This window comes from Cebus imitator, unplaced genomic scaffold (assembly GCF_001604975.1).
Source record: "Cebus imitator isolate Cc_AM_T3 unplaced genomic scaffold, Cebus_imitator-1.0 Scaffold10, whole genome shotgun sequence".
Lineage (NCBI taxonomy): Eukaryota > Metazoa > Chordata > Mammalia > Primates > Cebidae > Cebus > Cebus imitator.
Window position 1 is genome coordinate 10,463,044 of NW_016107325.1, and position 27,722 is coordinate 10,490,765.

The 27,722-nt window shown below is 33.5% G+C and overlaps 1 protein-coding gene and 1 long non-coding RNA gene across 4 annotated transcripts in view; one reads left to right on the plus strand and one right to left on the minus strand.

Annotated features, from left to right (window-relative positions):
• LOC108317754 overlaps positions 1-27,722 on the plus strand; it is a 153,651-nt gene that overhangs the window by 90,870 nt on the left and 35,059 nt on the right. The window lies entirely within an intron of this gene.
• SCN9A (sodium voltage-gated channel alpha subunit 9) overlaps positions 1-27,722 on the minus strand; it is a 185,886-nt gene that overhangs the window by 31,370 nt on the left and 126,794 nt on the right. For all 3 annotated transcript variants that reach the window (XM_017548396.2, XM_017548412.2, XM_017548392.2), the window contains exons 18-20: positions 15,467-15,587; positions 8,532-8,686; positions 4,202-4,375 (exon numbers count right to left, since the gene is read on the minus strand). In XM_017548396.2, the coding sequence (XP_017403885.1) occupies positions 4,202-4,375; positions 8,532-8,686; positions 15,467-15,587 (450 nt within the window). The remainder of the gene's footprint in view (positions 1-4,201; positions 4,376-8,531; positions 8,687-15,466; positions 15,588-27,722) is intronic.

Sequence of the window (27,722 nt, forward strand, 5' to 3'; positions counted from 1 at the left end):
AAAAGTGTGGCATTCACTCAACTAAATCTCTGTCTAAGTCTTATTCAAAAACATTTTGAAGACTCATGATTTTGAGTTGGGACAGATTCTCAGTGAGATTGCTTCTGCCCTACAATTTCTTGGGATTGGCACCAAAGATCTACCAAATAATTTTTCATGGGAGAAAAATCACAATTGTACTGAAGAGAGAATGAGAGCAGCTGATCTCATTGGCTTCACAGTCAATATAGATATAACAGGAACTTCATCATGTTAGATAGATCAGCCACAATTACCATAATCAGTATGCAAAAGAAATTTGAGTTCTTATCGTAAATTATCTTAAGAAAGAGCATGAACAGCAATACAATCAATACACGTTTTAGTTACAAATCAATAAGCTCCTCAATGACCTTAGATCTTGATCTATAAATGCATTTACTCTCTGAATTAGTTCCATGGAAAATATTCATTTGTCTCATATACTGTGTAGCAGGAAATGATGACTAAGAAAAATGTCTGGAATACAGTTCTTCATTACAAATTAAGGTAGTGATTGAGAGATTCAAGCTTTCAAAGGAAGAACAGGAACACATGAGAGCCAACTTTTTTATATTTATCTGTTTCGGGAATAAAAATGTCATTGCTCACACCAAGTTCATTGCTGTTACCATCAGAGACAGGTAAACTTATTTACGAAGCAGGAGGTGTTTTAAAGTGCTTGTCCTCATGAAGTATTTCCAAATGTCTCACTAAACGTAGCATTGCTTTTTCTAATTCCTCAAGCTATATATTTAGTAGAATGATTGCTCCTCATGCCACTATTATATTTGTCCAGCCATTCACTTCCATTATTTTCCACTTAAGAACACTTGAAAATATGTATGCTCCCTCTTTAATCAGAAAAAAAAAATTAAAAATGTTTTGCTGTGGTTTGAATGTTTGTCCCTTCTGAAACTCATGTTGAAACTTAATTCTCAATGTAATGGTATTAAGAAGCAGAGCCTTTAAAAGGTGATGAGGTCATGAAGGCTCTACCTTCATGAACAAAATATGGAGTAAAAGCTTAATGGGTTATCATGAGAGTGAGTGAGTTATCACAAGAATGGGTTTATTATAAAACCCAGTTTGGCTCTCAGTGAACCCCCCTCACCATGTGATATCCTACACTGCCTTGAGACTCTTCAGTGTCCCCACCAGCAAGAAAGTCCTCATTAGATGTAGACCCTCCAGTCTTAGATTTCTCAGCTTCCAGGACTTTAAGAACTAAATTTCTTTATTGAATATATTACCCAGTCTCAGGTATTCAGGTAGACTAAGACAGGTCAGTTATAATTGATACAACCCCTAAAATACTGATAGGTCTGTTATTCAATCAATAATTAAGTGAGTTTTATGACACTGAATATATGTATATTATGAAGAATACTATATATAGTACAGTTTATAACTGACAATATATATGCATATATATTCATATCTTTCTGTGAACATATGTGTATATATACAAATATGTGCCTGTACTGGTGAATACTGTTTAATCAAGTAAGTTTCAAATAACCAAGAGGCCTGCAGAAATCAGAAGAGTCCATTCTCTGAATAGCAAATCATATTAGTGGTTCTGAAACCTGTATATACAACAGAATCGTCTATAGGGTTTGTTACAATTTGCTGCATCCAACCCCAGAGTTTCTGGTTCAGTAGGTCTTGGGGTGGGGGCAGAATTTGCATCTCTCATGAGTTCTCACCTACATTTGCCAGTGTTTTCAGTTTCAAGATCATGCTTCAAGAACGACTGCTGTAAATAAGTTTCTATACTTTTCAGAAAAAAAAATCAGCCACTCCCTCAAATCTGCATCCTGAAATTTGCATCTCTATCAACAAAAATATAATGTAAAGATTTACTCTCTGTGCTTTGCATTATATTTGTTCATTTCCAAAATATTAAATAATATTTCAAATTGGAGTTATCTTTCTGAATTCTGCACATTACATACCCCTGAACAGGAGGTTATACTCATTGAGAATCATCACTTTAAATTTTCAAATATAAAACAATTGCCATTATTGAACAGCCAAATCTCTTATTTTAAAATAAATTAAAATTCACTTGTAAATCTTTATTTCTTATACTGAGTGATAAAAATGAGTATGTTTGTAATAATATTTTTAAGATTTTAAAATATTTTAAATATTGTATAACTTTTTAAAGAGCGAGACCTAGTCATAATTACAGTTTAAGAGAAAAGAAAGGTAACTGATATTCCTTCTATAATTTCTTCTCATTTTGGGATAGGCTTCCTTTAAAACTATTTTATCATTTTCCATTTTCTAGACAGTAACTAGACAACTTGATATATGAAAAGTTAATTGAAAACAAGAAATCATTGCTATATCAAAAGTTAGAATTCTCATAGAGGAGGCCCAAAAGAACACATATGAGGTATAATATACAGCTATGTTAAAAAAATTTTCACATAACTTACATATTACAGAAAACAAGTGTTATGTTTTTAATATTTAATATGTTGTATGATTAAGAAACCAAGTTTTATATATATAAAACATATATAAAATATATATATTTTAATGTTTTATGTAATATATATTATATAAAACTTATATAAATTTATTTTATATAAAACATGTCTATATAGATGTATATGTAATATATATATTATATGTAATATAGATAGAGAGAGAGAGAGAGTCTTGCTCTGCCGCCAGGCTGGAGTGCAGTGGCGCAATCTCGGCTCACTGCAACCACTGCCTAGCAGGTTCAAGCAATTCTCCTGCTTCAGCCTCCTGAGTAGTTGGGATTACAGGCGTCCGCCACCATGCCTCACAACTTTTTTTTGTATTTTTCATTTGAGACAGGGGTTTCAACATGTGGGCCAGGCTGCTCTTGAACTCCTGACCTCAGTTGATCCGCCCACCTTGGCCTCCCAGAGTGCTGGAATTATAGGCACAGGCCACCGCACCTGGCTAGAAGCCAAAAGTTTATGAAGCTTTAAATAATAGTTGAGAAATTGAACTTTTGAGTAAATGTGACTAATTTGGTAACATTGTGCAGTCAGATTTTACTATTTATGGTCATGCTTACTTGTGATTTTCTAATCCATGTATGATGGTGTATGAATTCAACTTTTCTTAAAAGCTCGATAATGCAAAACCTTGGTTAAATTTTAAAGTACTTATTGGAACATAAAAATTTGCATGTTCATCTCTAATTATGTCATGTGTGACATGGAAAACAAATCTTTAAAAACTATAGCTGATTATAGGATGTTTCTTTTCCTAAATATTAAGGTTAGATTTCTGAATCTAGAAGAATTATTAAAAGATAAAAAACATATTATTCTGAGAAAAAATAAGGCTGGGAAATTGAGGTTATAAAATAATGTAAGAAAGCCATTTTACAAAGCCATAATTTTAAAAAGTCATATATATTATTAATGTATATCATTAAAATATAAAATATTAGCGTACATTCAATGAAATGATAATAATGGGTGTTATACCATTAATTTGTTTTTGAGATTCCTTGATCTCACTGACTGTTGTAAGATTTCTTTCCTGCCTACCTCAATCAGAAGCCAGTAAAAATATTCCTGCTTTGTTAAAATAATATGCAAACTAAAGAATTCTTATGTATTTTCCATCATCCAAGTATTCAACAGTTCTTTGAATTTATTATGTAAAATTATTACATTAATAATAATGCCTACTCCTCTGTCCCACTGCCATTCTGGAGATGAAGGGCAAGTTGCATATTTGAGATAGAGACAATTGTGTCTCATGTTGGTTTTTCTTGTAATTGGGTCTGAGATAGATATTTTAAAATTTCATGCCTTCTTCCCCTGCCAAATACAAAGTTAACTTTGCATTTGCCTACAAAGGAATAACAGGAATGACATTCAAATAACATATATGTTTTTTAAAAATCACATCTCCTTTGATTGTAGAAAACATACAAAGTCAATTAATAGTGTTAGAATGGCAAAGAAAAAAATTACATTTGTTTAAGGATTTCTGTTCTAATAATCCTCACAGATATATTTCCACTGGCTGCACTAATATTCCTAAAAGCATAAACCTATAGTCTGAAAGTATATGAAGCTTAACAAAATTAAAATATGATAATACACAATATGGGTGAGGGTTTTTTCACAACACTTAGTAAGAATAAATCCTCTTTTAAAATGTACTCAAAAGTACCTACATCAACAATTAGAAAATCCAGCCAACACCAGGCATTGGTGAAATATGTTTTATAACCATATGCTACCCATTTTAGAAGCATTTCCAGAATGAAAACATAAGTGAAGATCTTGTCTGCATACTCCAGGATAATCTTAATGGTCTTTTTCCTTTCAATATATATATCTTCAAAAGCCTGTGAAAATAATATTCAAGTTTTAATCATGCACAACTGAAGCCTTATGATTCATAAAAAAAAAAAAAAAACAACAAAAAACAGAAAAAATACAATTCTAATGCTAAGACCACTGAAACATAATACTGACATGGGCCAGCTGACTTTTTTCTGGTTTACAATTACCATGTAACGCCTAGTTCTAGCCTTCTCACCAGTGCTGCTGCTCATCATCAGAGGTCAAGAGAAAGTGCAAAAGAATGAAATTATTTATAATCCACAAAAAGACTCATGATGTCTGACATCTGATCATCTCCACCTCCATCTGACTCCTCCTCTTTCTCCATTAAAATTGGATAAGTACTAATAATTTAAGACATCCCATGGCCAGCCCCTGTTATAAACTTGTCACATCCCATACTCTCCTTTGCCCCCACTAGTAGGATGTGAAGCCTCTCTTTCAGCTCTCAAAGGCTTGTGCATCCCAATGCCTAGAACCATGGGAATAACATAGCAGCAGGCAAGGATAGTTTTGCTAAAGTAACTGCAGTAGCTTAATAGGCCCGTGGAACACAGAGGGTGCTTTTTCCTTTGATTATCCATCCATATATTATCATTCAAAGCTTCGGCTGTAAAAATCACTGTTCTATTCTCTCCATGAATGTGGTACGTCTTATGCTTTCCAAGAAATTTTGGTAAGGGACACACAACAATATTACATGACAACATTAGATGAGCTCTATGTGATTTAGGGCTTATGCTTTACTGTTACTAATTTTGGTTATCACTCATTTACTTCTATTTTGTGTATGCTCTTCTTTCTGAGGAGCCGCAACGTAGTGAAAAGACAGGGCGACTTTGTCTTGATACTTCAGCCACATGTCCCTTGACAAAGAATTTGAATGGACTTAAAAACTGGGCTCATTGAGACACTGAAAATGACTGCTGATCTTAACAGTTCTAAAGTATTTGAATTTTCTCTTTCAGATTGAAACACTAATAACCCTGTTGGATAAAATGAAAGCCAAAGACCTGTGTCCTTTGTGGTTTATGTTACATTTATTACCTGTCTATGTTCATGGACTTGTGCCACTCAGATTCTTATTCCAAGTTTTGTTATCAGTACTCTGAAATTATCCTTAGAAGTTCTGGGAAACTGTTGGCATCAATATGAAGAAAAGAGACAAGTTGGGGCAGAAAGACTGAACAGATCTACTAAGATGCAAAAAGAAGGTCCTAGCAGTTGGCAGAGGTGCTGAAAATCAGTGGAATTGAAGTGCAGAGGGAGGCTTCTAGCCCTCAGGATTTTCCTCCCTGTCACTCTACCCTCAAGTTCCAGAGGAATCAGGCAAGCCATCTAAACAGAAACTATGGCAATGACTCAGTCCTTGAAATACAAAGACAAGGAAGGGGATGAGTCACAGGAAAAGAAGCCCGTTTCTAGAACTGATGTACAGGGTCAGAGCAGAGCCAGCAGGAAGTATTGATGATGAGAACTTCTCTGACTAGTCCCAGTGTCAGAATTAGAATTCAGCCCACAGGGGTTCTGGCTTTCAGAACCAATTTTGTGGATGTGGAAGCAAGAAGGCAAGAGTGACCTTATGTGAGCTCTACCTGTTTTAGGACTAATGCTTTACGGTTACTAATGCTTTATGGTTACTTACTGAAATTAGTACTCATTGACTTCTATTTTGTGTGTATTCTTCTTTCTGAGGAGTCACCACACTGTGAAAAGATATGGTGACTTTGACTTTAGACTTCAATTCAGTGATAGCTCTGTCATTTACTAGCTTTGGAAAATTAAGCAACTTTTAAAACTGTGCCCAGCTTCATCATTGGTAAAATAAGCAAAATGCCATAATCTAGCATGGTTGTTTGAAAATTAAATGAGAAAAAAATCTAAAAGATTCTGAAATGCAATAAATATATACTACATGAGAGTTATTACTTCTTCTTAACTTTTGGGTTTGAGGGTACATGTGAAGATTTGTTACATAGATAAACATGTGTCATGGGGGTTTGCTGTACTTCTAGAAAACCTAGTTTAATTGGCAACCTCTCTAAGTACAAACACCAGCTTCTTGAAATATCTTTCCATTTTTTTGTCCTCATATGATTTAAAATCCAGTTTTGAAATGTCCTCCCCAAAATGCCTTCCTCCTTTTTAGACATTTTGAACAAGGAATAACTCTAAACTTTTCTTTAATATTTTGGTAATCTCTCTAAAATTCTCAGTCACATATGTCACGCAGCATTGGATAAACTTCCTTCGTTGTTAGGAATACAATATATGGTAGATACTATCAAGATTTCAACTTGGACGACTCCAGATAAGGAAAATAGACTTTTTCTGATCACATTGTTTCTGAGAGATGAGACCTGTTAGGAGAGGCAAGCCACAGTGGGTCCCTGCAGGTTGTTGAGTGTGCCAAGAATGCCAGGCTCTGCCTACTCCTTACCTAGCTGATCCTCAGGATTGCGTTTGCAATGAGTGACCTTAAGACATGAGGTATGGTCTTGGGGACAAGGAGCAGGGTTGCTTAGGTTGCTTGGTATTAAAGGATGGGTTCCCTAAGTTCAGTGTTCCTCAACTGTGACATCAACCCACTATGTGTGTAAGTACTCATTCAGGCTCATATTATGCCCCATGAGACCTGGGTAAAAGGGGAACCAGCAGAAACATGTTGAAACTCATGCTACTTTCCATTCATGAATAATAAAGTCCTTTATCTCTGACCCAACCACCTCATATCTTCTGCCAGCATCCATGAAACAGTAACAGGTCAACCTATTAGCCTGTAAGTTCAGTAAAATCAAATCCCAAACTTACAAAGACTGTCTATGAGGCAAGTTATAAAGTTCTTGGGTATTCTGTTTTTAGTATAATGAAACTTCCAGTGGTACATCTAACTGGATCTGGGCTCCTAATGGCTTCTAGTGGCTAATCTCTGTCAGTGTCAGCAGGGAAAATGACAATTAAGAAAAAGGTTCGGGAAGCTTGTAATTCTACCAGATCTCTTTCTACTCTTATGAAAGCTGCTTGTATATGTACAAGAACAAGAAACTTGTCCACTTTTACCCTAAAACTACTATCTGTTTTCCTTCTTTATAACACACAAGATGCTTCACAAGCAGACCCTGCTTATCTTTCTCACAGTATCTCTGGCCACCTGGACTTGTTCTTCTTTCCACCATACTTGCTACAATTCAGCAACTTCTAATTTCCTGAATACCTGATGCTGTTTTATGCCTCCTTACTGTTGTATACTTGTTCCCCTCAGCCTGCCTTGCCTAGCTAGAAAATTCGTATTCGTCTTTCTAGACCCTGAAAATCAGCATTTATGTTTCTGAAATTGCAAGCAGACAATTGTTCTCCTTGCTACAGAACTTTATTACATATACAATTTGCTTACAAACATATCCCAGTTCTACAGCTAGTCATTTGCATTCTTCTCTTCTCCACTGCTCTTAGCTCCTCGACAATAAATAGCACCTGGATCTTATTTATCTTTGCATTGTGAAAGTTGATCATACAAATTGGGTCATTCATGTCATACTCAACTAAAAGTCAAGAAGGTGGGGAGGAATAGCTCTCAGGGTACAAAACATTACTCCAAGAATTTTCATGCCCTACAAAACTGACTCTTGAAACTTCTTGCTATAACTTGAAATTAGTCTTATCTATAGCTTCTGAGGAAACTTGCTGCACTGTAGGACTGATTTTGCCCACCACCATTGCTTACCAATTGGAGCTTGCCAGCTCCCCAAATTCGTAGTAGGGCCAAAGAACTTTCTCCAAGAGCAATATATAACATTTTCCCTTTTTAATAAAACCTCCAACCTTCTCTATTTGTTCTACAGAGAAAGTGCTTTCAGTTTATGCCAGAGACTCTCTCCTTGTTTTGCAAACTGATATTGCCAGTAAAACTCTTTTTTCTATGACAGGCATCTGGGTGGTCCTTTGGACAATAGCATTTAGGGCAGCAAGGAAAATGCCTTGCATATAGGAATGCTCAGTAACTACTTACAAAGTTCAAGTAAAATTTTGTCCTTCCTTGGTACTAATTATAAGGATTAATTCTAGGTAAAACAACTTGCCATGATATTTTGATCTTTTTGCTCATTTTAAAGAATATTGACTTAATAAATATATTGACTTAGGTGTGAGATCATTTACCAGGGCACCACTGCTGAGCAGGATCATGAGGACAATGAAGCTTTCAAACCAACTGTGTTCAACAATCTTGTAGCAGGTTTTCCTGATGTTCCACCAGATTTTTCCTTTCCCTGACTCTATGTTAACTTGACAGCATGAGAATCTTCGTACACAACCTGGCAAGAAAGACATGCATGTTAAATCTTGATATTCAGAATAAATAAAAACTTTAATACATTACTTAATGGAAACTGTTCTCTGTGATACTCCCTCACCCAAATAATTTTAACACCTATATTTGCAGTTTTAGATAGATTTAATTTGGATGCTGCTTTCCTTCATCTCGTAACTTTCCGTGATGTTTTCTTAATATTAATGCTAAGAAAACAGACAAACAGCAAAGGTATATTGTGTTTGGAGCCATTACACTGAATAGCACAAACATTAAAAAAATCCTTTCATTATTCAAATTCTGTTTTCTGATTTGCAAAGTATTGCTTACATCACTGATGAATGAGTGAAGTTCTGACATCTAGCTTCTTCATTTCACTTTTATTTCACTTATTAACATAAATACCAAGCAAACTTCATGTTAAAACTATACTTGTTTATTAGCCGCAATAATAGGTTGCCTATAAATGCAAAAGTTTGGCAACATTCAAAAAAAGCATTCTGTGAGAAACAATTTGATATACAGAATGTGCAATATAAAAGTTGTAATATTTTATATGTAAATTGTGTACCATATATCCTTAATATCAATAAAGTTTATAATAAATGATGTAAGTCTGCACACTTTATTTTCCTTGGAGAACCAGTTTATACAAACATTTACCTGCCCACCAGCGGGACAGGTAGAGGAGAAAACTTTAAAGGAGATAAAATGAGAGATGAACAAGAAGAACCAAGAGGATGCAGTAAAAGAGAAACCGAAGAGTAAAAAGTTTTACAAGCAGTGATAAACAGAGCTATGAACACAAGAGGCCCAGAAAGAAAATGATTGAAAAGTTAAAAAATTCAACTTAATTTAAAGTTGATTAAAGCAATTAGAATTACTTTGAAGTAAAGAAAGACTCTTTAGAAAGTAACTACAATAAATTCCTCCTCATAAAATTTTAGATGAAAATCTCATTTTAGATGAAGGTAGGAGGTAGGAAAGCAGGAATGGGCAGTACTTTTTTGATACATGTTTCAGAAGTTTGAATTTTAGATACTTGTAAAAGACTAATTTCCTCTTCTGTAAAACAATATAATTCATTAACAAGTATTGAGCCTTTCAAGTAACAACTTCAGATACCATAAGTTGTATGTTCTAAAACAACAACACTAGAATCCTCTTGACAAGATGCACCTGGTAGATAATGTTTTGTAATGGATCCTTTCATGTTTCTGAATTCAAATTAGTGCATTGATCCAGTTAATATGAGGTTATTTTCTAGCACTTTAATTTCCAGCTCTATAGAAATACAGCAACCAAGTTATTTCCCTCTCCCCCGAACAACGTCTCTCGTGTTTTTGTTATGTATATTTTATGTGTTCCTGTCCTTTCTCTCTGGAAGGTTCTAAGTTCCCAGAAACCTCAAACTGAGTCTGTAACGCTCGCTCTTTGTGCTTATGGTACTCATCATAGTTCTATACACAGCTTAATAGGTTGTTTGTAGTTATTTTTTAAAAGACTTAATTCCCTTAAAAGAGTTCTATTATCTTCTAAGCAGTTAGCCATAATTTGAAAGGTCACATCTCTGGGAATTCTAGATTTTACATAAGGATTGGCTGAAAAAGAAAAAAAAAAAAAAACAGAGTGAATGGAAAATATACACATAGCTTCATTTATCCAATGTTACTTACAGTGAACATGATCTCAGATCTGAAATTATTTACCATCCTTATATTTAATTATCTTATTATCTAAATGCATTTAGTTAAGAGAACATTCGATAGAATGATATACAGACAGAATAAAAGGGTAGGGTCAAAATTAACTCTGAGTTATCTTTTTCAACCAGAGAAGGAAAAAATGAGATGAATTTTTTTATATTAACTTAGTGCTTTAGAATTTATCTTAAACTTAAAAACAGCGATCACATGCAAGAAAGAGTATGTCTTCCTCAGGTATAAATTATTGGATAAGAAAGTTATCCCTTTGGTTAAGAATATTTTACTCTCTGGGACTTTCTTTTGTCAGCCTTAGAATTAAAGGGAAACATTAGTTTTATGACTGAAGAAATAAAAACACTAAAATTCCTAATTAGAAAAGTGAGTAAACTTTCAATCTAAGACGCAGTTTCATAGATGTTGCCCTCAGGGTTTATCACACCTCAGAAAGTTTCTCTCTCTTATTTTGAGGCAAGAGTGCTCGACCACCTGTCTGGTTTTTGTGCAAAGGTATACCCCAAGAGATTTTCAAACAAGCTGGTTAGCAATGTTATCACACTTTCTCTTTAAAACGACTATTAGTTAAATGTAAACATAACAGAGAAACTTTCAAACATTTTAATGGGTCCCAGTGAGTAAATGCTATTTCTTTTGGGTAGTTTCACTAATATGCTCTCATGATGCATTACATAAAGTCTATGCAGAGTTTCATCATGTTAAACCAATGATCTCAAAAAAAAAAAAAAAAGGAAAGAAAGAAGAAAAAAGAAATCATTGACCACTTCAAAGACAGACTACCCATTAAAAACTATAATAGGATGATCAATATAATTCATGTAAAAATTGATTATGAAAACAAGTTTTTTTCACCATTTCTTAATGTCTAAAGCAACTAAAACAAATATTTGTTAACATTATCTTTCCAAAAGGAAAAAATGTCACAAGGAGTTGCTTATTGTGTTATCAAAGTTAGAATAAATTATTAGTTTTTTATAGGAAGTGCGTGAATACAGAACATTTTGGAGGGAATATAAGTTGGCATCTCCTACCAGGTTAAGACAAACACATTATATTAAGAAAAAAAGGGGTATCCTTCTCTAACTCTAATCCTGTTGATGTAATTTACTAATCAGATAATCTAAAAGCAGCATAATATAAAACCACATAGACTCAAAGGGTCATGTCATGTTCATAATTATACAGGTTGTCAAGACATGTAGAACTAAGGATAGTAAAGAACAGTGCAAGATCTAAGGAAGGAGTATGAAGTCTTGAAGCACAAAGTAATAGACACAGAACTAAGGAACAGCCTGGTATATAAGCGAGAAGAAAAGGTGAATAAGAGGACCAGATTCAATCAACAAAATATATGAGTAAAGTGATAGTTATGAAGCTGAAATGGATCAACGAATCTGAGGCAATGAACAACAAAATCATTTTAACATGTGTCTTCAGTGAAGGAATGTTACTCGGATTTAATTGCTTTTCATACTTCCTTCAATTTTTCTGTTACCTTTCAGGTAACAGAGATTTCCGGGGGTGAAACATTTCTCTGAACTGGCATTGACTCTAGTTCAGTTCTTGTACACCAATTATCAACTTATAAGTAAACATGTTCATGATTTTTCATTTTGACAAGGCTATACTTCTTAGTCTTCATGTGGAAACTATGCACTTCCAGTTTTTTTGGCACCACATGTCAAATCCATCAACATATCCCTTTAGCTCTAACTTCAAAATATACTCAGAACATCACACTGTCACTATAACAAAACTACCATAATACTCTAAGCTTCCATCATCTCTCACCTGGATTTATGCAGAAACTCCTAGAAATCTCCCAGCTTCTGCCATTGCTATTTGCCCTTCCACCCTAGGATTGCACATTGTGAGATTTTAGAATCAGATCCTTATAATGTTCTTCAAAGGTCTCATCATCTGGCCTCTATTAAATCTCTGTTCTATGCTTTTTAAAAATAATGGCATTTGTTTTATTTATGTTTGTTTGTTTTTTGGAGACACAGTCGCACTCTGTCACCCAGGCTGGAGGGCAGTGGTGCAATCTCGGCTCACTGCAACCTCTACTTCCCCGGTTCAGGTAATTCTTGTATCTCAGCCTTCCAAGTAGCTCAGATTATAGGGATATGGCGATGTAGAACTATGTCCAACTAATAGCTTTTTTTGTTTGTTTTTTGCATTTTTAGTAAAGATGGGGTTTTGCTATGTTGGCTAGACTGCTCTTAAACTCCTGGCCTCAAGTGACTGCCCACCTCAGCCTCCCAAAGTCCTGGGATTACGGGTGTGAGCCACTGCACTGGGCCTCTTACCTTAACTTTTAATACTCTTCCCATCTCTCATTATTCTCCATCTATATTGGCCCCTTGGTTTTCCCCAAATGTTATGCATGTCCTCACCTCAGGGTAATATGTGCCTTCATTACTCTGCCTAAAACACTTTTCCTCCATGTATTTGCATGGCCCCCTTCAATTTTCTTTAGGTCACACACACAAAAAGTCACTTTTATAGACAGGCTTTCTTTGACCACTATATTTATATGCTAGTAAGTTCTTCCCCCTTACTCTTGGTATTCCTCATTTCCTCATACCTTCTCCGTAGCACTTTTCACTTATCTGACTGCTACATCTCAATACGTTTCTTCAGCAAGGGGCATTGTTTTGTTCAGAGCTCTATCTCCTTCCAGTGCCAAGAACTGGACCTGGCCCACAAGTATTTAACAATTATTTGTTTATTGGAATAAAGAATGCGTACGTGAATATATGGTTGAAAGGTTGATCAAATTGACTGCTCTGTTGAATTTATTAGGCTAGGCCTCTTAACCCAACAGATCCAGAGACTATATGAAGTCCCTACTAGAGCACATGAAAGGGATGTCATTGGGAGAGATATACTCCCTCAGTAAACGTCAATGGTCCAAGCCAAGGTTCATTGGAAAATGTATTTCCATAATATTTCTTCTATACTGGCCTCAATTTGGAAGTAATAAATAAGTTCAAAGTAATAACAAAAGTATTTCATTTATAGGATTAAAAAGATTTTTTGTTATATCTTAGTTAATTAGCACCTACAGCCTGAAACAGCATAGTATTAATACTTTATGCAAGAGTTTAAGTTTTTTGAAGTCATTTTTTGGTCTGAAACTTTAAGTTGTTTGATAAGCCCAACTTCTTTCTCATTATTCAAGAATTTTAAGTTATGGCCATTGATAAAATGAATAGGAAAACTCTTGGTAGCATCAGTACAAATTTAGGTCTATATACTGCTAATCAATTTCTTGAGGAACAGGCCATACATGTTGATGGAATTCTTAAATCCCTGTACCATGAACACTCTTAATGGAAACTCTGCATTTACTTATAGCACTAATTTAGCAAGCATAAAATTTATATTGACTGGATGCCATACTCCTTTGCTCCTTACATAAAATGATATTTAATGTGTATTTAAAGAAAATCCATGCATTCATTGTAGTTTGCAGTTGTCTTCATTTTCCAATCATTTTGCTTAATGCATGAGTGTTGTAAGAGACCTGAGAAAATCTTGGAAACTGAAAGCAAGTCTATGATTTTTCAAAAAAATACAAATGCTGAGGGTAAGCCCATGACTAGATAAATCATTAGCATCTACTCTATCATAGCTTCTGTATAAGATTGTTAACAGAATCCCTGAAGAATAAGGAAAGTAGAAGAAAGAAGATAGTCACTGTGCTAGTAAGTTTATAATCATTATCTATTTGATCCTCCTAGCATCCCTGTGATGAGGATGCTGTTATCCCCATTTTACAGATAAGATAGCTGAAGAACAAGATTTTAAAATGTACACAAGTTCTCACAGGCGGTTAGTAAGTACGCCATTTAGAACGTATGTTTATCAGGCTCCAAAGTTTGGACTTTGTATTATTGTATTAAATTGCAGCCCTATTCTAGGCTTGTGATTTACCTAGATGATATAATACTTTTTCATACAGTGCTGCATCATATCTGGCAAATTCCAGGAGTAGTAAGAAATTCAGTATATCAGAAAGCAAAAAGGAATAGAAGGAGGTACTGTTAAAAAACAAGAGACTAAGGCCAAATGTAAAGAACCTTATATGTTAAGGACTTCAGACTTTATCCTATAGGCCAAAGATTCTCACATTTTAGTGTGCATCACGGTGCTCTTGAGGGCTTGGGCCCTATCCCCAGAGCTCCAGATGAACTTGTGACTAGTAAGGAAGATTAAATGGCTCTCTCAAAGTCTTTAGCTTGAGTGGTAAGATCGATCATGATGTTACTAATAAAGACTGGAGGAAGCTGTAAACCACACTAAAGCTTTTGTTTTTATTTTTATTTTTTTTCAAGAAAACGTTATTAGTCTTGGAATGTTTTAATGACAACAAATGACGATGGCCAATGCTGAACTGTAAGTAGATCTGGGACTCAAGAGTGAGGTCAGGGGTAAAGACATTGATGTTAAGAGTAAATAGCACAGAAATGGTTTTTCAAGCCCCAGGCCTGCATGAGACACCTTGGAGCTTCAGAATAAAAAAAAAATAACTGAAGATTTAAAATGTAGAGAGAAATCATTATTTATATGATGTGCAGAAAAAATACTCATTAAAGAAATTAAGAGAGGGGCTCAGAACTCTAAGTCAAATAAAAGAACAAAGCTTTGAAACCAAGTAAAGGAAGAATTTTGAGAGAGACTGTGGTCAACAGTATTGGACAGTTTTCTGAGAGTTAGTGAGTAGATTCCATTTTTGATTAAAAGAACAAAAGTGCGATCTCTTTCATTAACTTGCATTCTAGTGGTTCCATGGAGCCGGGAATATGAATTAAGGCTCTAAAATAAGTAGAGTGTGCTTACAGTATAACAAACTGATAGAAAATTATTGTTAGTCAAGTGCCACAGAAGTGGAAACTGAAGCTTAGAGAGCTCTAGGGACTTGCCCTTAATCATCACACAGCTATAACTGAATAAGCATGGATTGGAGTCTTCTGACTTACCAACAACCACTTGTAATTAAAACAAAACCCAAAACACTAATAAAGGGATGCTAACCAAGCTTTCAGTTTTTGTCTTACCATCTGTAAAACAGGCCTCTGGCTCATCGGAATTCACAGGTTCAGCCTCTGCTTCTTCTCCTTCTCCAGGCAAAGGGTTATCAACTGTGCTGCACTCTGAGGAGCTTGATCGGTTTAATCTCTAGAAAGGAATTCACCACCCCACCAGGTAGTTCATTTAGAGTTCATTCAAATCTAGCATTTAAGTCTTATTTAATAATCATAGTCATGCAAAGTATTATAAAAAATATTAATTGTATGATGGCCATAAAATATGTATAAACACATATTGAGGTCAAATAACCTTAAATGTATCTATACTTGATCTATCTACACCATCCTGTAAAATAATAAACTTTATTATGTTTATTATATGAATAAGTATGTGGCCAAAATTATATAAGGTAATATTTTGATGTTAACTATGACTTTGGAAAGCATTGGCCACATCTTATTATTTTTAAAAAATTTTAATATATATTTATAGACACTGACAGTAATTATTTAAGGACAACCTATACCTTATTTGCAATACCATACAAGTATCAAATTACTAATGCCTGATAATTGGAAGCTCTGTTCAAATAGTTGGCAAAAAAAGCTTGTTCATAGTTAAATTTTTTTTAAAAAGATGAGTGCAAGATAAAGTCCAAATGTATTTTTTATTATCTCTTGGATTTAAATATGTGTAGCAGGATGATATAGATAGAAGTTATTTGATCAAGACCAAAAAATCAAATACTGTTTGGAATCAAAATGCCAATGACATACCAACACCACCCATTTTGTACATAACATTTTAGCATATAGTAGAAAAGATCAAACAGTATTATTTATAATGTCAACAGAGTGGCTACTAAAGTAAGCACCACATGCAAACTCTGAAACAAAGATTGAAGAAAATTAAACATGGCAGACTTACACATGGAGTAATGAATTCATTGTCATTATGATCATATAACTGATCATAACACAAATAAGTTTTTCCCACCCAGAACTTTATGAGTAACCATGATGTTTACACATATACACACATGAAGAAATCTTTACAAAAAATACATACAGCAATTGCGGCACAACTCTGTCAAATTTCCCAAATATTGTTTTATAAAGGAGTAAAGCAACATATCAATGGAAGAGTTAATTTTTCATTCTCGTTTGCTAGATGACTTGTGAATATTGAAAGCTACTAGTTACTACAACACATGATTCTCTTATTAAATTACAATTTTATCTTTTTTTGAAGTAGTTCAAGCAAGTGCAATTGCTAAAAATAATAAAATACTTATTTCAGATAAATTGATTCTCAATCTATGAATTTGTATTAATATCATAGGCCCAATCTAAAGGTTTGATTTTTAGAGATTGATTTGGAAGCTAGAAGTATTCTTGATGGGTACCACACTAAATTCTCAATGCTATTATTATCACCTAGTATATAATAGCATAAAAATGGCATCGATTAAGTATCATACATAAGGAATGATGTAAGAAAAGTCTTTTTTATAACTGGAGCAAAGAATTATGAACACCCTATTAAATGAACTCCTCTAATCTGTGTTGGCCTAAAGGAATAATAGAAATTAATTATAATATTCTATAAAACTATGGAATAGGTTTTAAAATATAAACTATAGAGTAAGTTTTAAAATATATACAATAAGTTTTAAAATACAGATTAATCCAGGAAATGATGTTGGAGAAACTTATAACTGCTAATATGTGTTTTATGCCAATTACGACAAAAGCCAAAGTGCCATATTTGGAAGACTGCAGCTTTAATGGCTTCAATTTTGACCTCTCAGCTACACATGAACTGTCACCAGGGAACTAAAAGACAAGGCCCTGTTATTTTGTGAAGTTGCAACTAGGCCCTTCAACTCTGAAAAAAAAAAAATTTGTTGGCATGGATTTTGAGGTAAAAGAGTGGAGGAATTGCTCACAGAAAGGATAGAAAGCACACCCCTGCTATTAGACACATTATTAACAATAGGATATGTTTATAATGGTTTTCTCTGAGCTGGTAACAACTTTTAAATAAAATGATTCTTATTTGCAGAATTCTGACTTAGGCTAAATTCATGAAAGCATTTTCAACATCAATAATTGGTTTTCTCACTGTTTAAGAGAGCATTAACAAAGATTTATGCCAAACTAGGTTATGAACAAGTAGAAATTCGGATGACTTTATGTAGTGTATCTTGCCATTAAAATCTTTTTTTTTTTTTCATATGCAGGTTTTTTTCTTCCTTTTGTCAATTGATTTCAGCTTGGCACAGAATTTTGCAATGTAAAATAAACTTATTCAATATTATTGCTTAATGGGACAGAAATCAAAATATTTAACATGAATTATAATTAATTAATTTGTGTCTACAGCCAAATTATTACAGCTAATAGATTTTTATGAATTCAGTGTTTTTTGGGAATGCATTAAGTAATCAAACAGTAACTATTTTAGTACTGTATATAAAATTAAATATTTATATATATGCTCTAGCAATATAGACAGTTCTAATCAATTCAGCCTTTGAAATCTATACTTGCTAGAGTATAAGCTTCTTTAGCAGACTTCTAAGAGAATGCCTTTATATAGAAAGGCTGATATCTATAATAAAGTGTTTTTTTCTTGTGGTGAAATATATTGAATTCTCACAGTAGGCATCACCATATTTAAGTATTTGGAATTTTTTTACCATACAGGAAAGATCATATCAATTGTTTGTATTGTTTTATATGATTAATTTCAATATTATTTTCATTTCTTTAAATTCAATCATTGGTGGTTTAGTTTTCCATGTAATTTTGGAAATGAAAGAATAACTATACTATATTAAGAGAAGTAAAATAAATACTTTGGTATGAAAAACTTTATTTTTGCTATTCTAAATAGGACCTTTGCCATTCTAAATAGGATCTAATTTTCACACGGATCTGATTTTTAATAAAAAGAGAAAAATCATTTTTTTATCATTTGCATCTACTTATAAACAGAATAAAAATAACGGGAAGCATAGAATCAAGAAGGTGGAGTCAACAGTATTAGGAATCAGAAGTGTACCATAATTAGCATTCCTGCCTTTTGTTGAATAATATGATTTTGACTGTAAGTGCCTCCTAAATACTATCATACATTTAAAGTGTATGAATCAACTATATCACTTTCATATTTTAAGAAGACATTGAAAGTGATATAGTTGATTCAAACATTTTAAATATATAATAGTATCTACAGTGTAAAATAAAAGTTCCCTCCAGTATCTCCTTCATACAACTCCCTTGAGGTAACCAAAGGCGGGTGAGGCGGGGAGACAGAGAGACAGAGAGAGAGTTTGGCATATCATTCCATATTTTTCAGTGTGCATTCATACAACACTATAGCTGTGAAACAATCCTTATCTTGATTGTGAACTTATGTAGCTATTTAAGATGCTCATTTCAATTACTGAAAATATATTCAAATTAAAAGCTTTATTATTCTTCATGGTTTTCCTTTTGATCGGCTTGAAGCTATGTTTTCTACTATACTGCTTGAGTAGGAATTATGTTAAATATAGGTATCATATGAGAACATGTTCTAAGTTGTTCACTTACAAATTTATCACTGGCATTTCCTAAGATAGGCATTAATGATGTAAGCCTATTTCATGCTATTATGGATGTGGTTAATGCTGATCGGTTATTTATTGTTTCAAGAAGTGTGAAGTCAGAGTGTCTAATGACTTGATAATCTAACATTCAAAAGAAGAAAACTATCAAACATAGTAGCACTGTACAAAACACAGAACTGGACAGAAACCTTACTCAAAGAGGATGACTGATGCTGAAAAGAACCCACAAATGTTACATTTAAAGTACCTACTATAAACGCTTTGCTTCACACAACAAGATGTTCTTTAAGGAGCAGAGCCTAGAATAGTTATTTCACCTGAGCCTTAAAAGAAAGACACACAAAGGACAATAAGAAGGTTGAGATAAGCAAGTCAAAAGGAGATGGGTATGGAAGCCATTAGTGGTAAACTAAGCTCCATTATCTCTTAACAAGCAGTAAAGACATTTTAAAATTGGTTTCAAGTTATTATTATCCATCTTTTCATTTAACTGCCTAATTTTATAGTCAATGTCTATAATTGTGTTCTTGAATCATTAAGGAGTAAAATACTAAAATTCAGTTAAAGGATCAAAGGATGCTTTGAGAAGAATTCCACACATAGTTACTATGTGGCATAACAGTCCAATGTTTTCCAAGGTTCCCATTATGTTACAGGATGACTAGATGTTTAAATACTCTTTTCTAGTGTAGAACCAAAATAAGCTTTCTACTCTCTTGCAATCAATTGGGGCTTTTTTTTTTTTCCTTTTGAAGAAATGCAAACATTATCTTCTGATACAGCTTTTAAAATTGGAGGTCATTAATGTTATCATATGTGCTTTTCATCTTGAGTATAATGACTTTTTTTAATAATAAAGAAAACATTGCTTAAAATTAATGAAAATATGATTATAATAACATTCAATTAAAAATATCAATAGAGAAATATAAATTTTTTTTAACATGACTTAGATTTCTGGGCCCCTTGAGGTCTCTGCAATCTTTTGTTTGTCATGAAATTTCTCAAGATTTTTTTTTAAAAGGTAATGCCTCAAGTTAAAAAATATGTCACTAAAGATCAGGAATTTCAAGATAAAAATAAAAACAATTTAAAAATACTCCAGATATTATTGATCAGTGTAAAACTCACTCAAAAGGAGGAGATGTGTATAAAAGAGAAGGAAAGTTATGGCAGAAGCAGGAAAGACATTTTAAAATTAGTTTCAATTTTATCTGTATTTTCTATTATCTAAATTTTAACGTTACTTACACTAATTTAGCAGAAAATAGTTTATTAACTAGTTGCAATAAATTCTGGGGTCACATTCTAATTATGGGCAACTAAAACTATAGTTCTTTTTTAAAAAAAAAAAGGCAAGAAAACATTTTTTCTTTCCTAGTTTTCTTTGTTTATTGCTAGCAGATAAATATTGTATAGGCTCTAGGAGGAATAGCTACCCATTCAGCACAAAACACACAGTTTCATCACAAGGCCAACATGATATATAGTATCCTGTTGGTGAAATAATGAGGTCAAATCTCAGCTACCACCAGAGAAATTCAAAATAAAACCAATAATTTCATAGAGAGCTCTTCTTTTTCTCAGAATCTTCTACACAGGGCACTTTCCATTCAACAATATGAAAACTTATGTGACTAGATGATAAAATATGAATATTTTAAAAATCATACAAAAGCAACAAGACTTGGCCACATAGAAAGGCTTGGACTGGCTGCAGATTTCTCATCCAGGTCCTATAATATCATCTTGAAGCATCTTTCTAATGAAAAAAACAGAAGCACTTACTAGTAAGGGCTTGGAGTGTAAAGTGGCCATTGATATTCAAGGGTTCTCTCTGTGCTCTGTCACAGATCTGCTATACTACTTGCAGAGAAAGCAGCTGGAATACAGTGGGTCAAGTCATAAGTGTTTTAAAATCTTTAGAAGCAAACATTTAAATATTTCTATTCAGGCCAGCTTAAAAAAAAGGAACAAGGTAAACCAGGATTGGAACCTTAGCAAATGCACAGGCAAAATGTGGATACTCACACTCAAGCTTTGTAAATATTGCCTATAATTTTAAAACTAACAAGAATGACAAACACAAAGTAAACTACCTAGATATCTGAATCATTTCTGTTGCCCACTAATACTACCCACGATGAAGGAGGGCAAGGAAATGTGAATTTTAATGAATGGAATAATTCCTAGTTTTTACACGTGGATTTTTAACACTGAAAATATAACACAAATATACATTTTACATGGATATAATAATTCTATCTCTTATGTAGGCAGCTTTTGCTAAAGTACCATATTTTGAATCATCCTTAACTGAATATTCGGTTTCTACTTGATTGAGAGGATGGCCATTCATTATTATGTACTTCATCTTTTCTAATAGCTTGGTAAAAATACTAATTTATGACTTCAAAACATGTATATGCATATGTTTATAGTATATATATTTCTAGAAATAGTTTTCTCAAAAATTATGTGTTTTAGCTATACTTACATGGATAATATTGGATGTATATGCATCCTTATTTAGGCTCTAGTTGAAGAAAATTCACTGTATTATGGAATAAAATAGTTTTCTAGGGGAATATTGCCTCTAAATCCCCACCAAATTTGATATAGAAAAAAAATATCTTTTACTTAGGCCACCTTTAAAATTATCTTCAAATAAACTGGAACACTAAAATAACTAACTTTTTCATTTGAAATAGTTAGCAATATTATCCCTAGGGTGTGTCAATTTCAGGATAAAATTTTGCTTTCATCATTGCACAATAGATAACAACAATACAAGCATCTCAACAATAACAAGGAAATAAAAATAAGAACTAAATTATAAAAAAGAGTCAAGATTCTTATTGACAGAGATTCCTACCCTCACTCCAGAACTATTAAAGTTCAATCATTCAACAAGGTATGCTAAAATTGAGAGAAAATATATCTTAGAATATCTTTTTAATACATTTTAGAAATATTCAATTAGGCAATACATATTAATCTGTATCTAATTTCAGTAAAAGTATTCTATGTGTTATTGACAGGTTTAATGTTCACTTCATAATATGATCTATCAAAAACTCCTAGTTTCTAGAGGTTGCTCTGATTATGTATATAATAAGGAACTTTTTCTCATCAATGAGTAATATTCTGAAATAAAATTAAGCATTATTAATTTTTTGAACACATCACTTATGCATTCATAGGCAAGGCCTATCAATTTTTAACTGATGTATTTCAAATATGAGCAAATAAAACCAAATGTTAATAACTGAGTTGATTAAAAAAAATAAAGTTCCATAATTAACAGTGCTTAAAATCATTTCAAAATGTACTCAAAGTTTATATTAGAAGCAGGGTACTTTGGCTCTGACCCCAACTTTCTAGATGTGAACTAAGAAAGCGTGAATCTCAATTTGCTTGTCCATAAATACGCAGTTAGAACTACAATGATCCTTTCGTGCTCTGAGATTTTATATTTATGCCAGAAACATTTGTTCCATAATTTTTTTTTAGAATTTTGATCTACTTAATTTAAATGTGATAATTTAATGTGATATACATCTCTATATTTTTATGCAGATTAAATTAGGAAGGGAAGTTGATAGAGGTTTTCAAATTAAATGTTGCTTCAATGGATACTGTTACATTCCACATTTTACTTTTTTAATCATACAATAAAAATCTGTAGATCATGCACTTGAAATAACTTAAGCACATGAAGGATATATGAAAGAAATCATTAAAGGAATTCATAAAAAATAATAGAACTGCCCTGGTGACGTGCTGTGATGTCACTTTGTCTATTGAACAACTGTATATGTTTTTACTTTCTTGCAATGGGTCAGGCAGAAATATTTTGTAGCTGAACAGCATGCAAGACATTGAAAAAAATATCATATGTATGATTTTTTTAGGTAACCTGTGTAAAAGTGGTGACATATGTCTCTGCCTGGTTAAAAGCACAGAGTTGCATCGTTGATTGATCCAGTTTGATTTTACCCCTGTGAGAAGTAAAAAGGGTAGGTACTGAATTTTAGAAATGCAGCATGATGAAACAGTTTAGTCAACTGTTTCATAAAATGTTTAAAGTCATATGCCTATAAGTAGAAATTAGTAACATATTTGAAAGTACATGCTATATACTCAATGTTAAGCAATATATCTAAATCACAGTACTAAGATTAAATGTCATTCAACAAAAACTTAAAAACAATCAAACAGTTACATAATTCTATTATGTAGGAATTGAATTCAAATACTATAATGTGCTAATACAGTGTTTTGCATTCTATTTTTCCTTCAATACAAGCAACATTTAAATACAAATAATTCTCAGTATAGGGATGAGGTGGGAGTAAGAGTATGTATGTTTTAAAAAGCATATTCTAAAATTAGCATTTCTTGATCGGCTTTATTTAATTTTGACATTTTAAACAGCATTGCAGGAAAGTGATCCTTCCAAATTCATCAAAATATAAAGAATATGACACATTGATTTGAATATGTCAGACAAATATTTTATTGTTTTTAGGCATGTAAACAAATCCAATGAAGATGGAAAGATTTTTCAAATTATTTGGAAACAACCTGAAAAAAAGAAGTGGCCTAAGTACAATTCTACAAAAGAGTTCTTTAAAATATATATGTTTGTGTATATGTATATATATGTATGCATAAAAAATAGAATGAAATGCCAATTTTACCCAATAGCATAACTGTAACTAATTCCTAGATCTTTGAAAGTCAAATGCACTTCCAAAAGATGATATTTTCTGAAGTAATAGAAATAATGAGCAGTAATGGGCAGAACCTAAATCTAAATTAAGAAAAAAACTTTGATTAAAAAAATCTGAGGAAAGAAAGCTCTGATAACAATGTAATTAAAACCACCATACAGTAAAAGTACATTAAATATTTAACTTTGAGAACTCCAAATATTGAAATTTTTTATCGTCAATAAAATGACCATATTTCATCATAATAAGCATATTTAAATTTATCCAAAGATGATGACTTTGTAAACTGAATACTGAGTAGATGAATGGGTGAATAGATGAATGAATGAGTGAATCAGGTGAACAATATGAATGCTTGTTCCTCTGCCTGAGATTTCCTTCCGCACCATATCTGCCCAGGAAAATTCTCTCCATACTTTAAGGTCTGGCTTAAGTGCCACCTCCTTTCATGTGAATTCAGCCTGATATAGTTACTTACTCAATACACTCTAAATGGAGTGGTTTAGTGTCCTGTTACAAAATGTGCTTTGCTTTGTTCTGTGTTATGTTTTTTTCGTATACTTATCTAAGGTGTGAGCTATTAGACTGTAAACTTCTTGTTGTCAATGATCAATCACCCTTTACTTTGAAGTGCATGAAGTTCTTAGTGTGACTTTTGGGGGACTCAATATTTAGAGGGGCCCAAAAATATTTGACTGTAATTTAGGAGAGAAATACTCTATGCCTATTGTAATTCTGGACAGATAGTAATAGAAAATTTTAATTTGTTCTCTACTATGTACAAATACAAGAAGTGAGTAAAATATCTGTGTTCAGTAACATAGTATTCATGTAATTAAGAAATAAGATTATACAGGTCGAATAAAGTTTACGTTTTACTTATGCCTTTATGTTATGTTGAACCACATGAAATTTCTAGTTTTTGTAGATTAAAAATGGTTGAATATTTAATTTCTTTGAATTATTGAATTCAAAGAATGGTTGAATATTTAACTTGATATATTCTTCTTTTATAAATTTTTCTTTTTTTTTTTTCCCATTTATTTATTTTATTGTATTTTAGGTTTTGGGGTACATGTGAAGAACATGCAAAATTGTTGCATAGGAACACACATGGCAGTGTGATTTGCTGCCTTCCTCCCCATCACCTACATGTGGCATTTCTCCCCCTGCTATCCCCCCCCCACCCCCCACCGTCCCTCCCCTATGTCCCCCCAACTGACCCCAGTGTGTAGTGCTCCCCTCCCTTTGTCCATGTGCTCTCATCGTTCAACACCCACCTATGAGTGAGAACATGCGGTGTTTGATCTTCTGCTCCTCTAATTTAATAAATAAAAATTAACTTTTATTTCTTGGTAATTGTATCCAATATGTTTCAAAGTATGCCATTACAATCAATGCATATTATCCCAAATTATGCCTAGTAACTGCATCTCTTAAAATAGCAAATTATCATACTTGAAATATTTTGACATTTTCATAAAGGAATAATAATAATTAGTAGCAGTAAAAATACTAGAGAAGCATGCCTGACCTTGTTAATATCTTCCAATGTATCTTAATAAGAGAATCCAGATTTTATTCAGGGCAGCAATATAAATGGACTGCTTTAGCCATGCTACCTTGTGGGGGCGGCCATGTCACACTGTTTCCCACAATAAGAAGCCAAAGTTGGATAAGGATCTCTGGGTAAGTTTTGACTTTGCTCAGGCTAGTGTGACAGTCATTACTTCTGCCTCTTTATGTTTCTTTCTCTTTCCTATCTGGGGATTGGATATAAAGCTGTAGGTGGAACAGTCGCCTCTAATCATAGGCATTAAGATAGAAGAAAAAGCACATGTGAAGACTGGCAGAGGGGAAAAGAGATGGAGCCTAGGACATGGAGGCCACATGGACTGCTGATCTCCGGATGTTTTAAAATATGAAAATAGAATGCTCTTTCCAGTTATGCAAATGTAGTTAAGTGTCTGTTGCATGCAATTAAACAGAGTCCTGACTCACAAATAGCCAAAAATAACATAATACAAAAAAATATATTGGGATTATCCATGTACCCTTAAGTAAAATAGATTTATTCAAATAATTAGGGTCTGAACACGTGTACCTTGGTGTGGCGGTAAGGGTACTCCCTATCCCTTAATATAGCTTTAATGTGAAAGATAATATAATAATAAATCAATTCTACTTAATACATTGTCCTGAGAGAAAACAAAGCTTCAAAGGAAGCTAAGTGATGTGTAGAAAAATTATGCCAAATTGATTTAATACTTTTCTATAATAACTTAATAAATCATGACAAAGGAAATGCTTTGAAGGCAATGATCTGGATTTTAGTGATATTTCTGAGTCACTTGTCAATTTCATCAACAAGCCAGGGAAAGCTGGATAAGTCTTAGTAGCACTAAGAACCTAACAGTTACCTTAGCAAGGCTTTCACTAGAGAAGAGTGAATAGGTAGAAGCCACAAATACCTGAATTTGGTCTGGACAGGTTTGTTATATTTATCAATAATTTGCATATATAAAAATAGAGACACATTTATATATATACAAATAAATATACAGACACACATGAAATACTATAATATATAAAATATGCATTTAATATCAAACAAATGGAAAGGGAAGGGTTATGTAGTCTTGAGAGAGAAGTATATTCTAGAAGTAAAAATCAGTTTTACTTTTCAATAAATAAGGGAATAAAATGGTTTTGAAGAAACAAATTTAAACATTTAAAATATAAAGATCACACCATGCTTACCAAGGTAGACTATAACCTAATCAATCAGCATTAAGGTGAACTAGAAGCACACTATCAGAATCCTAATGAATCAGCAAATCAACAATACCATTACAACAGAAAATTTCATCCTGAATTACAACATTACAGAGGTATAGCAGAAAATGCCTGTAATGCCTCTGTAATGCTGTTGCCGAGGCAACCCACCATTACAGAGAGAGTCTGCCATTACAGAGGTGGGCCACCATTGCCAAAGCAGTTCTAACTACACCCATATAAACAGGACTGCAGGGAAGTTCACTCAGCAGCTGGGCGGAGCCCACAGCAGCTCACTAAATCCTCTGCAGGCAGACAGTGATTAGGCTTTCTCCTCGCTGGGCAGGGCAGCCCTGAAAAAAAAGGCAGCATCACAACAGAAACTCATAAATATAGCCCTAACTCCCCAGGACAGAGCACCTGGGGGGAAAAAGGGGGTTTACTGCTGCAGCAGACTTAAATGTACCTGCCCAGCAGCTCTAAATGAACAACGGAGCTCACAGCTCAGCATTTGATCTCCTATAAAGGACAGACTGTCTCCTCAAGCAGCTCCCTGACCCCCATATATCCAAAGAATCACCTCATAAAGGAGAGCTCAGACTGACATTTGGCAGGTATCCTTCTGGGACAAAGATAGCAGAGGAAGAAACTGGCAGAAACCCTTACTGTTCTGCAGCCGCTGCAAGTGAGCCCCCGGCAAGCAGGGCCCAGAGTAGACCTCAGCAGTCCTACAGCAGAGGGGCCAGACTGTTAGAAGGAAAACTAAGAAACAAATAACTTCATCATCAACAAACTGGGCATCCACTCAGAGACCCAGTATGAAAGTCAGCAGCTACAAAGATGACAGGTGGATAAATCCACAAAGATGGGAAGAAACCAGAACAAAAAGGATTAAAACACCCAAAACCAGAATGCCTCTCCTCCTACAAGGGATCACAACTCCTCACCAGCAAGGGAACAAGGCTGGATGGAGAATGAGTGTGATGAATTGACAGAATTAGGCTTCAGAAGGTAGGTAATAAGAAACTTCTGTGAGCTGAAAGAACATGTTCTAACACAATGCAAAGAAACTAAGAACATTGAAAAAAGATTTGATGAATGCTAACGAGAATAGACAACTTAGGAATATAAGTGAATTGATGGAGCTGAAAAATA